General features: G+C 37.1%; 1 protein-coding gene across 4 annotated transcripts; it reads right to left on the reverse strand.

Moving 5' to 3' along the window:
* Positions 1-1143: 1143 nt before the first annotated feature.
* On the reverse strand, positions 1144-13507 carry LOC106069028 (uncharacterized). Of its 4 annotated transcripts, none has more exons than XM_056028145.1 (3): positions 13376-13507; positions 5290-5395; positions 1144-3468 (listed from the first exon to the last, which is right to left on the reverse strand). In XM_056028145.1, exon 3 carries the CDS (start codon positions 3392-3394, stop codon positions 2246-2248), a length of 1149 nt encoding a protein of 382 aa, XP_055884120.1. In that variant the 5' UTR covers positions 3395-3468; positions 5290-5395; positions 13376-13507; the 3' UTR covers positions 1144-2245. The 4 variants fall into 4 exon arrangements, with proteins under 4 accessions (XP_055884120.1, XP_055884122.1, XP_055884121.1 ...); XM_056028147.1 differs by lacking the exon at positions 13376-13507 and adding an exon at positions 6897-6968; XM_056028146.1 differs by lacking the exon at positions 13376-13507 and adding an exon at positions 6764-6897.
* Positions 13508-14227: the final 720 nt, after the last annotated feature.

The following is a 14227-nucleotide window of genomic DNA, read 5'->3' on the forward strand; positions in this document are numbered from 1 at the left end:
TAATACAGTTTATATTCTAGTTACACCAATTTCCTAATGGAGATAATTATTATTATTAATAGCATTGTTATTTTATTACAGTTTTAATCTTGTATATTGAATGTGTTGTGATTTGTGTTTGACGCCGCATCTTCGATTCGATTCAATTTAAAGCTTTTGATTTTCTAAGAAAATGATTTACAATAATCCCCTAGTGGTTCTTCACAAAGAGAAGTAAAAAAAAAGTGTCAGTCTTTGGTTTTGACAAGATGAGGCTCTGGTGTTTGACATCTAGTATTATTTAAATCAGGTTTTATAGATGTATACATGTTTTAGTCCGGTTATGTCCCTTTCCTTGTATACATCTTTTTAGTCTGTTATGTCCCTTTCCTTGTATACAACTTTTAGTTAGTCTGTTATGTCCCTTTCTATTACATTCAATAGCAGACCAGTAGAAGTAAAGAAGAGAGGAGAGACAATGTAAAAAGTTTTTATGGCCAACGGTTAACGAGATTGTCATGTGGCCATGTCTCCTAATTAATGTTAAGTATCCTTCAAAGTTAGGTGGACTCTTGGGTGCCCTTAAAATCCCGAAATTAAAAATCCGAGTCTTCACTGAGATTAGAACAAGGATTCCCTCGGTTGGGAAAATTACTCTCCCATAATTTGAGAATCGACCATTTAATTCACTATTTATCGTGTGATTCTAGTGATATGTAACCAAAATAAGTACCCGTTTAACCTTTTGTTTGTTTTTATTTTGTTACGGTCACATTGCAGTTATCGCCTTCTGTTTGTTTTTATGTTGTTACGGTCTAATTGCAGTTATTGCCAGACTAAATGTTCACGTCTAAACCACACCGCCACATCTCATCCTTAGACTAAAAGATTTGAGTCAATAAACACACATCTCTGCGTTTTGTGGTGTTTTTTAATGTTGTTATTTAGACCAGGCCAATACGTTGTTCAAACCACTGCAATCACTGAGGTTAGAAGTTGAGTGTGCAGTTGCCTCGTACGGCTGAGTCTAAACAACAATTTATAATGTAACTCCAAAACTGTACTGCTAAAACCATATCACTGCAGTAGGTGAGTAGCTGTGGGTTTATGCTAAAGTTATTTTCATTCTCACAAAGTACAGGAAACGAATAAGAACACATATGATTTGGTGTGCTGTATTTATTTTAGAAAAAAAACATAACAAAAGAAAACTCTGAAATCACTTTGAAAAAAATGTAAAAAAAAAACAACATTGAATAATACAATTTTTTTTTCTTTGTATAAAAATAAAAAATATTAATAAAGTGTGCCTAAATTCTCGAGTATTGAGTTTCTGAACCCGACTTCAAGAGTTTACTCTACTTTTTGCAAAAAAAAAAGTTTTCTACCGAATCTAAGCGGCACTTTATTTTGAAAAAGTTTGTCTTTTTAAGATTCTCTAAATCTTATGTAAAATATTGTTGTTTTGTTTCCTGATAACATAGACATCTTGATATCTGCGTGCTTTTTTGATGATGTATCAAGCATCGACAAAGCTTCAGTAGATGTGAAAAGAATTAATCTGATTCACACTTTTTTCCCGTTGTGACTTGCAGTGTGAATATATACTGCATCCGAATGTTCGTGCCTCTAAAAAGTGAAAAATGGGTGCTGCATATTTCTGAATACAATGAATAACTGTATGGGAGCTTAAAGGCACTACGCCTAGCAGCAGAGTTTCTCGCCAAGGCTCTACGGGAGGACTGATCCTTCCAGTCTTGCCACCAATTAGAGTTCATCTCAGGAATACAATAAATGAAATTATTTATAAGTTACTCGCTCTTTTTACTGTTTCATATCATTTCTTGTAGAAAAATAAATTGTGGTACTATAAAGATTTTGATATAGAAAAAAAAAACATCATTATATTTATGTATATACATATTACTAGGTAATACTAGCTGGTAATCATGTAATAATTGTTGATAATGCTAAATATACACTTTGGATAAAAATTGCACTCTCCTTACTACAGCACAGCTTTAAGCTTCATTTTTCATTGAACCATAAAACAATATTTATTATGTGGAGTAAATATTATACATGAATATCAATAACACCAACCTTCTTGGAGGATAATGTGTTTTACATAATGCTTGATTAATAGACTCAATACAAAACAAGAGAAAGTAAAATATAAAATATGGAAGCGGTCTGAGTGTGACGCAACGTCAACGTCAAATTTCTAAAATAGTCGTCAAGTTTAGATGATGGACTATTCCCTGGTTTACAATCGTGTGATGTTTACGTCTGCCTTTTTTGATGATTCGTCTATGTCTTGACCAGGGCGATTATCTGCAATACGTTTTTCTTGGCCGTACTCTGTAGTGGCTACTTCTTGATTCATAGTAGCAGCCTCCACTTGTTGAGAAGATTCTTCAACTTTGAGAACCCCATGGCCATTCAAAGAAGATGCAACAGGGTGACAGTTTTCTTTTATTTGATCAGCACGTCTGAGAACATCTTTCCCGTCATGACTTTTATCGCTCTGGTCATGTGAATACAAAGCAGTGTCGTGACCATTAGGATTGTTCAGGCCAGCGCGCGTCTTGTTCATGTCTATAACATACATCTCTAATGCTTCTTTCAGACCAACATCGTATGCCTTGCCTGCTTTGGTCATGTCTATAACATACATCTCCATTGCTTTTATCAGGCCAGCGTCGCATGTCTTGCCTGCTTTGATCTTGTCTAAGACATACTTCTTCATTGCTTTTATCAGGCCAACATCGCCTGTCTTGCCTGCATAGATCTTGTCTAAGACATGCCTCTCCATTTCTTTTTCCAATATTAGGTCATGCATTTCAAGGAGACCATAACTATCATCGCTACAACAAATGCAGAGCATGAGTGGAACACTAAGACTTGCAAATAGAATGGCTACCCCAATACAAACTAATACTGCGACATTTTCGACATAGGGAACGCCACACTCATACTTGATTTCGCCTCCTTTGCTCATGGCATGCACGCAGACCTTGGAGGGTAGCTCTCTGCCCTCCATCGACACCTCGAGCCTTCTCAGCCTTGGCTCCAGCAGCTGGGTTTGCCCACACTGGCTCCCGTTGAAGTGATAAGTGATCACAAAGCCGGTCAGTTCGGATGAATCGCACTCAAACGTCCAGGAAGTGAGTACACACTCCAGTAGTTGGCTGGCTTGGACGGTCAACTGGGAATCTTTGCATACAGTGTCTTTCACTTGACCAGCTTCAGTAAGATACGTATCGTTATTGGTTTCATTTCTATCTTCACCAGTCTGCAGGGCTGTTCTCCGGTCCACATTTAATTGATAGCACAGGACGTTTGCAACGCAAAGCAACAATAGTACAACACAACACTTGCAAGCTGCAATGTACAACATGTTCAGATTTAGCATTGAGTCTTGCACCAAAAGTTTGGGTAAATATCGTCTGTATTAAAATCTCACTAGGTAACTTTCAGCAACACAACCTGAATGAAATAAAAATCAACAATTAACCAAATAAGAACCAATAAGAAAGTTTAAATAATTTGTTGGATTAATTTTAAATTAAAAATTTGGGAACCAGAAATTTAACAAAAATAATAAGTTTTAGTTTGTCTTTACTTTCACTTTTAAAGTAGAAGTGCAATTAGAGCATGGAATGGGTTGCCTGAGCTAGACAGGAAAACCAGTGACTTGGCTGAATTTAAGTCATTGGTTAATATGCATGACTAAATGCATGACGCGTAGGACGTAATCATCTTCTCTTTTGAAGTAACGTCTGTATTATATAAGATAAGAAAAGAAGCAAACAAAACAAAAAAGGTTTAAATCCACAGACATGTTTAGGTCTGTGCGTTTAGTCTAACTACAGAAATAATAGATCTAATTAATTGTAAACGAAATCAAGTTCCATTTAAATGCAAGTGACTTCTTTGTAAAGATATTTTCAATAGATTTAATTGATGTAATAATTGGACTATTTAATTGTTTTTTAAAACAGATCTACAGTATGAACAAAGAAAAGAAGCAAAAATGAAAAAAAAAAAAAAACTTTACATTTTAAAGTTAGTATTTATAAATAAACAGAGTAACATTGTTTTATCTTTTCTTTAGTTAAAATCAATTGGTCTACAGTTTAGCTATAGAAGAAATGCTCAACAAGTTTGATTAATCAATAACTCTTAAAAAGCATAATTATTAAAATAAGTAGAAACAATAATCCGCTCTTTGCACTTTGAATCACTTGTTAACAAGACACGACATTCGGAGAATAAGAATTTAGTTCTACTTTTGGAAAACCAAGAAGAGCCTTGATATATCTGGACCGACATTGGAAATCTAATACTTCACCTGACCAAAGCTTGAACGAAAGAGTAGACCTACTTCTCATTGTGTTTTCAAGAAATGTTACTTTTGTCTTTAAGAGATGGTGCTCATGTCTTTAAGAGATGGCACTAAAGTCTTTAAGAGATGGTACTTAAGTCTTTAAGAGATGGCACTAAAGTCTTTAAGAGATGGTACTTAAGTCTTTAAGAGATGGCACTAAACGTCTTTAAGAGGTGGTTCTCATGTATTTAAAATAAGAGATGGTACTAAAGTCTTTAAGAGATGGTACTTAAGTCTTTAAGAGATGGTAACAGAGTCTGTAAGATATAGTACTCATGTCTTTAGGAAATATTTTTGTTTTATAAGTTTTCTATGTTCCTTCAGAGTTGATGTTTATCTCTCGCAGGACGCCAGTGGCGTAACTAGGGGGGGGGGTCTAAATTGAAAAAGCCCCCTAATTCCATAATTGAGGGGGCCCCCAGATGAATATCCGAATTTTTTTTATTAAATCTTAAATATTACGCCACTGTCATGTAATCTTGCTTTTTGCGTTGGTATATAAGTTAGTGACCCTGTTGAATGTATTGTACCAGTTAGACTTATATATTTATTAAGTATATCATCTGCCCTATAGACCACATGGTCTGAAATGGGAACTTTACTTTTTTTTTTTAATTTTACATTTTCCCATGACATGATGTCGAATGTCAAAATGCAGGGGATTCTCAAAAGGTCTACCCCCCTGGGCTCCCCAATCCTAGCTACGCCACTGCAGAAAGGCGATAATGGCAGTGGGCATGGTCTGTACTAAGTCTGTATGAAGTCTATATTAAGTTTATATGACGTCTGTATGAAATCTGTATGAAGTCTGAACGAAGTCTAGTCTGTTAACGGTTAACGAACGAGATGTCATATGGCCAGCACAACGACCAATCTGCCTTTACTTTACCTAATTAATGTATAGTACCCTTTAAAGTTACCTGGACTCGTAGGTGCCCTTAAGTCTAGTCTGTATGAAGCATGTACGAAGTCTCTATGAAGTCTCTATGAAGTCTGTATGAACTCTGTATGAAGTCTCTATGAAGTCTGTATGATAAAATTAGTTAGAAAGTTTGAACCAAACATATACAGCAGCATGGTATACTTATACATCTTTACACCCACCTCTAAACCTACAGCAGAACGGCAGGGGATAGCGAAGGGCAGGGTTCGAACCCTGGAACATTCAGATCTTTTAGATGCTAGTCCAGAGCGCATATCACACAACCAGGCAACCAGGGACATAATGGTATTACAAGTTACGTATGTGAACAAAATATAATAATAATAATAATAATAATAATCTTTATTATCCGTAAGGAAATTTGTCTTACAATTTGTGCATTACACCAAACAAAAAACATTATAACTATAAGAAACCAAAATGTACATTCACACCAGACTCACTCATATAATAAATGAACTAACATAGGTATATATGAAGAAAGCTGCCCAGAACCGTGTTCGGTGGAGAGGTGTGGTTGCGGCCCTATGCTCCTTGGGAGTACACAGGATTAAGTAAGTAAGTAAGTAACATAGGTATCTATAATTGTGACCTAGAGGTAGGTTCCAAATTTGTTTTTCCTAATCTCAACAGAGCTGCTAAACATATAACTTTTGCATCTATATTGTTATTGTTACAGTAGTTACGCTGAGGTGGTCAAATTGTAGTCAAACTGAATTTCCATTTGATTGGACCGATAAAAAATTATTTTATCTTGTGATTGTATTCCACAAAGCTTTATGTTTAGTCAGAGTCGAAGTCTACTGAAGTGAAACTCAATACGCGGATGAAAGTAGTTCCTGTGCAGCACTGATATTTGAAAGGAATACACACACATAGCTCAGTCTTCCTAAAGCATATGTGAATAATCCTATTTACACACTTTTTTTTAAAAGATTATTACGCCCCCATCTACATTTTATGAAAACTGTTTAATGTCACTGGCTTCTCCTGCCTCTTCAGGCTATTTGTCTATATTGTATACTTCCTAGAACTTAACTTTAAGCCTATATGCAAATTAAAGCAAAAAAAAAATATGATGTCAATATTATCTCATTTATTAAGGCTTAATATTTATAGCCACAATACCGTCATTCTTTCTACCCTTTGCAACATTGTCTCTCCACTAGAGCACGGGTTAAGGGCTATGAATTATGACATATAAGACACTAATTTCATATCCAGAATGTAAGGCGTAAAACCTTCGGCAGTCAACAATTACGACAACTAACATTAATAAAAACAAATACAATGAAAATAAGTCGGAGCAACATCCCTGTACGAAACCTCGGGTCTATTGCTTTAGTCCGGCATCGAACAAATTTCTGTAATAAATAATCTACGTTCGGTTATCGGCCTTAACGTCTGTTTAATATTGACATTGTGCCTTAATGCGAAGTTCCGATCCTTACCTTACTGTATGATTGGAGAATAAGCCTACACTATAATGATTCATTTTCTATACAGTGCAACAAAAAGGGGTTAAATTGACAGCAAATATAGAAGACTCAAAAAACTATTCCCAGTTGAAATGACGAGACTGACCTCTAACGAAATAAGTTCCAGCTCTTCTAGAGCCTCTTTTTCACCATTGTCACCTGGATGAAGACAATAAAACAAGACAACCAGCACAATGAAAACGATAGGGGAGGGGAGAGCGCTCATTATTTATTTATTTTTAAGCAAGGGTCACCGCGCATTTTCATAACGAGGGCTGGATTAGAAGCTTTGTGGTCAGATTTTTAAAAAAAGTAACATAAAAAAGTATTTTTTTACATTTCTCCCTTTATACAGCTGACCAACCTTTGTAAGAGCGATTATTTTACTTTTAATAACTGAGGAATGATAGGTTTTTTTTAAAAAAAGGGAACCTTTTTTTATCCCGGCCAGAAAAAAAAAATCCTTCTTAAGGCGCATGTATAAAACTACTTAAGAATATATCAAATTCTAAGGATAACTCTAAAGACCTAGACTTGGAAGACGCGGTCTAAAACAATGGAACTTTATTTATTTAACTCTTTAATATTTCCTGTTTGTGTGTCCTTCGTTATTTTTGTTTGCGCACTCTGCGGTTTAAAATGTTTAGAATTGTTTACAGAATATGAATTTGCACAGATTCTTTGTGTGCATGGTGAACAGTTTCGTCGTAGATTTTTATTGGCATACTGCACTGTGTCATTTCATTAGACTTTTCTATAATCAAATGTGACAAGATCAAATGTCCAAGTGATGCCCAAGTGATTCCTAAGTGATGCCCAAGTGATGCCCACGTGATGTACAAGTGATGGTCACGTGATGTACAAGTGATGCCCACGTGATGTACAAGTGATAGCCAAGTGATGTCCAAGTGATGCCCAAGTGACGCCCACGTGATGTACAAGTGATAGCCAAGTGATGTCCAAGTGATGCCCAAGTGATGCCCACGTGATGTACAAGTGATAGCCAAGTGATGCCCAAGTGACGCCCACGTGATGTACAAGTGATAGCCAAGTGATGTCCAAGTGATGCCCACGTGATGTACAAGTGATGGCCAAGTGGTGGTCAATACATTTAAAGGTCGCTAGCAATGCTAGTAACAAATTAAACACGTTAGCAAAATTACTAGGATTCAGTTACTAGCAATCAAAATCCAAATACAAGTTTTTCCATTACTAAGAATCTAAGCAAAGTTAAATTATAAAGTTTTTAACTTCGACATCTTGGCCTGGGCTTTTTACCACATAACATTTAGGCCCCTTATTCTTTTTCTCTAGTTGCCTGGCCGTGCGGTATAAATGCTGGGCTGTCGTCTGGTCGTCTCGTAAGTCCCGGGCTCATACCCTTCTCTCTGCCACCCCCCCCTTTTCCCTCGTCCTACAAGTGGTTAAGATTACGAAGTAGATTATTTTCAACGCTGAAGGAACATCCGAAACATATGAAACATTTTACAAAACATCTTTTAACAAACCTCTGATAAAACTACATGTTGTGAACCACTATTAAGTTTTTATAGTGTAGATTTACATACAAAAGTTGTCATCACGATACAACTTTGCTCTCACAATTAAGAAAAGTAAATCTTACAGTTGACCTATGATTTAAGCCCATCATATAAATGGTCACATTCACATTCACCTATCCCTTAGTCTGTTGAACCGTCAGAGCACCACACAAGATCTGTCGACCGTCTTTCTCCATTCCTCACTATCTTATGCCTGGGATAGAATTTCATTCAATGAAAGAGTTGTTTTTTTAAAGTTGTCATCCTATCGCTTTCTCTGTCTGTCTCTTCTTGTTTTTCCAGGTACCGTTCCCTGAAGGAAGGTCTTTTCAGCCCTGATGACCTTGGCATGTGGTCATAGAGTTTAAGTTTGCCTTTTTTTTTTTTACAAAAGTTAGCAGGTCAACGTGAAATATTCATTATATGTCTAATCTCTTCAATTGTGATGCGGTCCTTGGTAAGTCTTACAAAGATATTTTGTCAGATTCGTTGAATAGATATGTATCTAAGTTGGCTGTAAAAATTTGCTAAAAAAAAAATTAAAAAGTAAAGTCTTGTGAACAAATCAATGGACTTGTTTTAAAGTTCTTCTGGATTGATCTTTTTTTTATCAAAGTTCTAGTTCAGACATCCACGCAAGACCTCTCGTTTCAGTCACGAGCGAGAATGATTCAAAACTTGTAGATTAGAGAAATTCGGGTATAGCTACTACCTCTAGAGCATGGACTGTGCAAGAATCCCTGATGTGTTGTCTCCCCCAGCCCCACCCCCTCCAGCCAACGTTAAAGGATTTCGATTCTTTTCTACTTGAAGGCAAAGTCTCTCAGCATATGTCACACCTGTAGCATGGCATGGATTAACGATAGTTTACTATGTGTGTGAGAAATACAGGAGAGTAATAAAGACACCAGTGGTGACAGCAATAAACTGTCTCCCTGTTGTTGAAAGAAAAAGAAATGCTGGTCTTGTAGTTGGAACTAGGGTAGAAGGGACTAAGAGGGGTTTGTGACTGCACTAGCAGTAAAGCCTAGAGGACTTCGTGACTCTTATGATTTCAACGTTAAGTGACAAAGTAGTTTTAAAAATGATACAAAGTATAAAGTTCCCCTTTCAGACCTTGCGATCATAGTTTTTGTTTTGGCGATCGGTTAAAGAGCAGGGTGTCGTGTGGCCAGCACAAAGACCAACTGCTTTTACTTTCCCCAATTTAATTCAGGTACCCGTTCATCATCATCGTCATCAAACTCCATTTGAGTGAGGGCTTGAGAGGCTCAAATCTTCTCTTTCAAAAGCCCTGGACAGAAACCCTGCTGTCTTGCGTAGTGCATACATGTCACCATACAGGTCGAGAATTTTTGGTTTCCCAGACCTGTCGAGGCGGGGACCAGCAAGTCTGGGGCAGTCAAACAGAATATGAGGCACAGTTTCCTCTTCTTCCCCGCAGCGGGGGCACCGTAAATCGAAATTTTGTCATAGCCGTGAGAAATATGAGCCAACAGGACAGTAGCCTGTCTTGCACTGTGCAATAATACCTTGCTCAAGCGTAGACAGCCTCCACCACGGGGAAGTGCGGTCAGGGCGCCTCATGCTCTCCCAGACTCCACAGGCTTTTTGGGACTTATCCCAGCACTCAAACCACTTTTCCATTTCTGTTTTTTGAATTATAGCCAGAGCATGATGAAAACTTACAGCCTGTTCCGTTGCTGGAATTTGCCCACCTGGTTGGCCAAGGAGTCTGCAATAGTGTTGCCAGTCACACCTATGTGACTCGGTACCCACTGCATTATTACAAGGGGTGTCATAACGCTGCTTTATGTTGTGTGAGGCCATGATGACAGTGTCGATATTGGGGGGCCATGGTCCTGGGCTTTGCAAAGCCTGTAGTACAGCTTTTGAGTCAGTGACCACAACTATCTTTGTTGCCCTCAAATTTCCCTCGCCAAGTTGAAAGACAATGACCTTTAAGGCTTCACAGACTGCCATGGTCTCCGCATCAAAACTGCAAACACTACCACATGGTACAAAGATTTGTATTGAGTAAGAGCCAAGAAAGTCAATGTAAGCTTCATAGCCGTTAGAAAGTCCAGAAATCCAAAATCCCAGTCTTCACCAAAGCTTTTACAGATGTAGGACTTAGAAAGTTCTAATTTAGTGTTGGCCTATCGTACGATTCTTGTAACTTTAATTAACCCACTTGCCCTTTTGCGTTTGAGTTTGTTCCTATGCATGTTGTATAACAATAGTTGTTATAATAATACAATTAATAGTGATAGTTGCTATCGTAAAATTAAAAAAAAATTGAAGAGGGCCCTCGCAAGCATCCGTATATTTGGGCCCCGCAATTCCTAAGGCCGGCACTGGAGTTATGTAGATTTAACATTTACGTTAAAATCGTTGCTTGAGAGCTAACGTTAAGTAGTCTACTTCTCTTACAGAGTTACAGTACGGCACAAATCGTTGGCAAAGACGTATCTTCAGTCCGGCACAGGGGCGTAGCTAGGAATTGACCTCTTTGGGGGCTCCTTGCATTTTGATATTGGAAATCATGACATGAGATAATGTACGCAAAAATATATAAGCCTAAAATCAAATTGGTACAGTATATCAGTAACATTAACAAGAAATAATCATTAAGAATCTTTTAATGAATAATACCGTTGTTTATTGGTGAAATAATGCTCGTGACAAATCTCAATTCATATCGCTTCACGTCGTGCTTTCTGTGCAGCAAAGGTCATCTATAACATCATCTACATCGATACTTTCTAGTATTTGTGACTTCAATGACATTAAAACCATGATAAGCCTTTTTTGCGTCATTGTGCTCCTGAGATAGTTTTTGATGAACTTGAGCTTTAAGAATGATCTCTCACATGACGCAATGGAATTGGCATGAGTTAGCAGTATTCGGATGAGGTTGCAAGGTTTGAGTACACATCATTACCATATGAAGCCTGCTTCCTCAATATAACTATTGGTGATTGTATTACTGGTTTGTTTATGAAAAGTGCTCGTGTATCAATGACATCATTGAACAAGCGATTTGCCTTTATTTCATCATTCAAACAGGAAAAAGTAACACAGTTTGTCATAATCCAACAGGTGTCTTGGTTCAAGAAAAAACCTAAAGGTGTCCATTTTCTTTCCAGCCTTTGGAATCTGCCCTTCATCTCCATATGAAGTCTGTCCAGCCCTTCTGTCGCAACACATTTGAATTGCAGTTCTACTGACAGTCCTACATCAAAACTCAACTCCCCATCAAGTCTTTTCTTTCTTCTGGTTGTTTTGATTGCAGGTAATCCATAGCATTCACTACCTTCTTTTGCTTTTTCGATGGATTGGGTTTTTGTCAGTTTCTCATCATTTTGCAGAAAGCATGAAAGGGTACTAATTTCTTCAGCAGCTTCCCGTATGTGCAGTCCAGACTTTTGTAGTTTCTTCTGAACTATATTGATTTCGAGATAGGCAAAAATTTCTTAATTTTCCACTGCATGAAGAAGTTTCTGACCAGAATTCCAGATAGGCAAAAATTTCTTAATTTTCCACTGCATGAAGAAGATTCTGTGCACTGCTTCTAGTGTCCATTCTTTCAGTTCTTTATTCAGAAAGTTTATCCAACAGCTTGGTGAATTTTTCGAGATGCAAGGAAACTGCCGACGTAGCTTTTTCTCTTGTATTACTCTTTTTTTTAAACTCCCGGCTTCATCTTCTTTCAGTTTGACCCATCTCTGGGGTTAATTTGGAAAAAAAAAGTTGAACAGTTCATGTACAGTTCCAAAAAGGTGACTATTGTTGGATCTATCTCAACAGAATGAAAAGCTGCCAGGTTGAGAGAGTGATTATCACAGTTCAGAAATGTTGCCTTTGAATTTATGTCTGACGTATCCGCAGGCCAGACAAACGGCCACTCATTCTGGCTGCATTATCGTAGGTTTAACCTCTGCGGCACGCTGTTTTAGTATCCCCACTCTGGTCAACTCGGCATGGGGAAAGTTCCCATTCTTTTAATTTCACAAATAAAAAATATGCCATGATTGTGAAATTTCCTCTGACGAAGAGACATACATTTAGGTTTTTTGATTCATTTTCCCACCCTTGCAATTCACTCTTTTATCACTCTATAAGAACAAATGTTTTTTTGTTGTTTTTTTTTAATTTAGAAAAGCATGTGTCCATTGGATTGAGGAAAGATGAATAGAGGGGTAATAACTCGAGTGTGATGTTTAATTCTGAAATTATAGAAGCTAAACTCGAATAATGGACAACTCTAGCATTATTAAGATTAACTTTTGGATCTGTTATACCCGATTCTGTACATTTTTCCTCCAAGGTTAATTAGCGTAACCTTAAAATACTCGCCATTTAAATCTAGCATTAGTAACAAAGAGAGAAATATTTTTAGTTCTTGCTGCAAGCACATATTAAAGATTTGCGGTTTAAAATTTAAAACTAACTTTAAAAAAAAACTTTGATCTCTGTGGTAAAAAAATATTTTTAAAATGTCAACAAACTCAACTTACTAATAGACCAAGATCTAGGTTAAGTCTCATTTATAAATTTAATCCATAAATGTTGAAAAAAGACTCCAGTTGACACTATTTGTGAATCAAATATATTAATTTATGTATGTACAAATTTCGGAAACTCATTTGGGGGATCCCTCTCAAGTGGGGGCCAAGGGGGATCTTCAAATTCTTCCCCCCCCCCCCATCACGTTACCTTAGCTACGCCACTGGTCCGGCACTATGCTAACAACACGTCTGTCTTGAAATTCCGTAATTATTGTCCACGTTCTTCATTTTGCTCAGTAGTATTTCACTACGTTTTTTTTATAAAGCTTCAATAACGTATTCGTTTGATATCAGATGTTTTATTCGGTCTAGAATTAAAGGAAATGCAGGCTCTTTGTATATCAGACAAAGTAAAGTTTATAAAATAGAACATTAATTGTAAGTTAATGAAGTCAAATCAACGATGGTATTGTCAAGCAAGTGAAAAAGAGTTAATACAGTACAAAGCAAAAGGAAAATTTGTAAAAACTTACAGTACTCTCCATTGCAGGAAGTTCTCAACATCATGGAGCCTCGCATGACCTTTCTGCTGTCTTCCTGTTGTTCTTCTCACTGCACCGGCCAAGGTCATGTCGACAAGACCTCAGCACGATGCCTACGAACGTCTGCTCAGTGACCTCTCGAAATGATTCCTCTCGTCTTTCTGATTCCGACATCAACAGGGGGGTGGGGGGTGGGGGAATCTCTTACCTGGTGGCTATCTTCAGGTCAACGGCCATATTCTTGAACTTCCTATTGCACTTACACGTTTAGATTAATTGATAAAATGAGATAATGAGCTGCAGTATATTTAGTAGACAACTTTTCTTGTATCTATATCTTGTTTTTCTTTGACTTAGTCGATGCATTGTTTACTTTTCTCCGAAGTATCTATCTATCTATCTATCTATCTATCTATCTATCTATCTACCTATCTATCTATCTGATTATAAGTCCATATCTATCCAATTATAAATGTTTGGGGACTATTTTGTGTAGGAAACCTACATTGCGACACACTTTAAGTAATCGTAGTTTTGAGTCTGTTTAATGAATGTCTTGTAAAACATTGTAAAATGTAGATAGAGAAAGTGAAATGGTTGTCGGATTATCTCTCCCCGAATGTTGTAAGTGACTCATGAATATTTATCATGCCTTTGAATTCATTTAAAAAGTAGATTACGAACTATTTCCAAGACGAGTGGTGGCACTGGGTAAGGGGAGATAGACTAAAGTAGTAGTGTTGGTGACCGAAAAAAAAAAAAAGAGTTTCTTTGCCTGACGTTCTCGTGTCTTCAATGTCTGTATTCGAACTCTGAAAGTGTGTCATTTATTGTCATGTTAAG

Source organism: Biomphalaria glabrata, chromosome 4 (genome assembly GCF_947242115.1).
Source record: "Biomphalaria glabrata chromosome 4, xgBioGlab47.1, whole genome shotgun sequence".
NCBI classification, from domain to species: domain Eukaryota; kingdom Metazoa; phylum Mollusca; class Gastropoda; family Planorbidae; genus Biomphalaria; species Biomphalaria glabrata.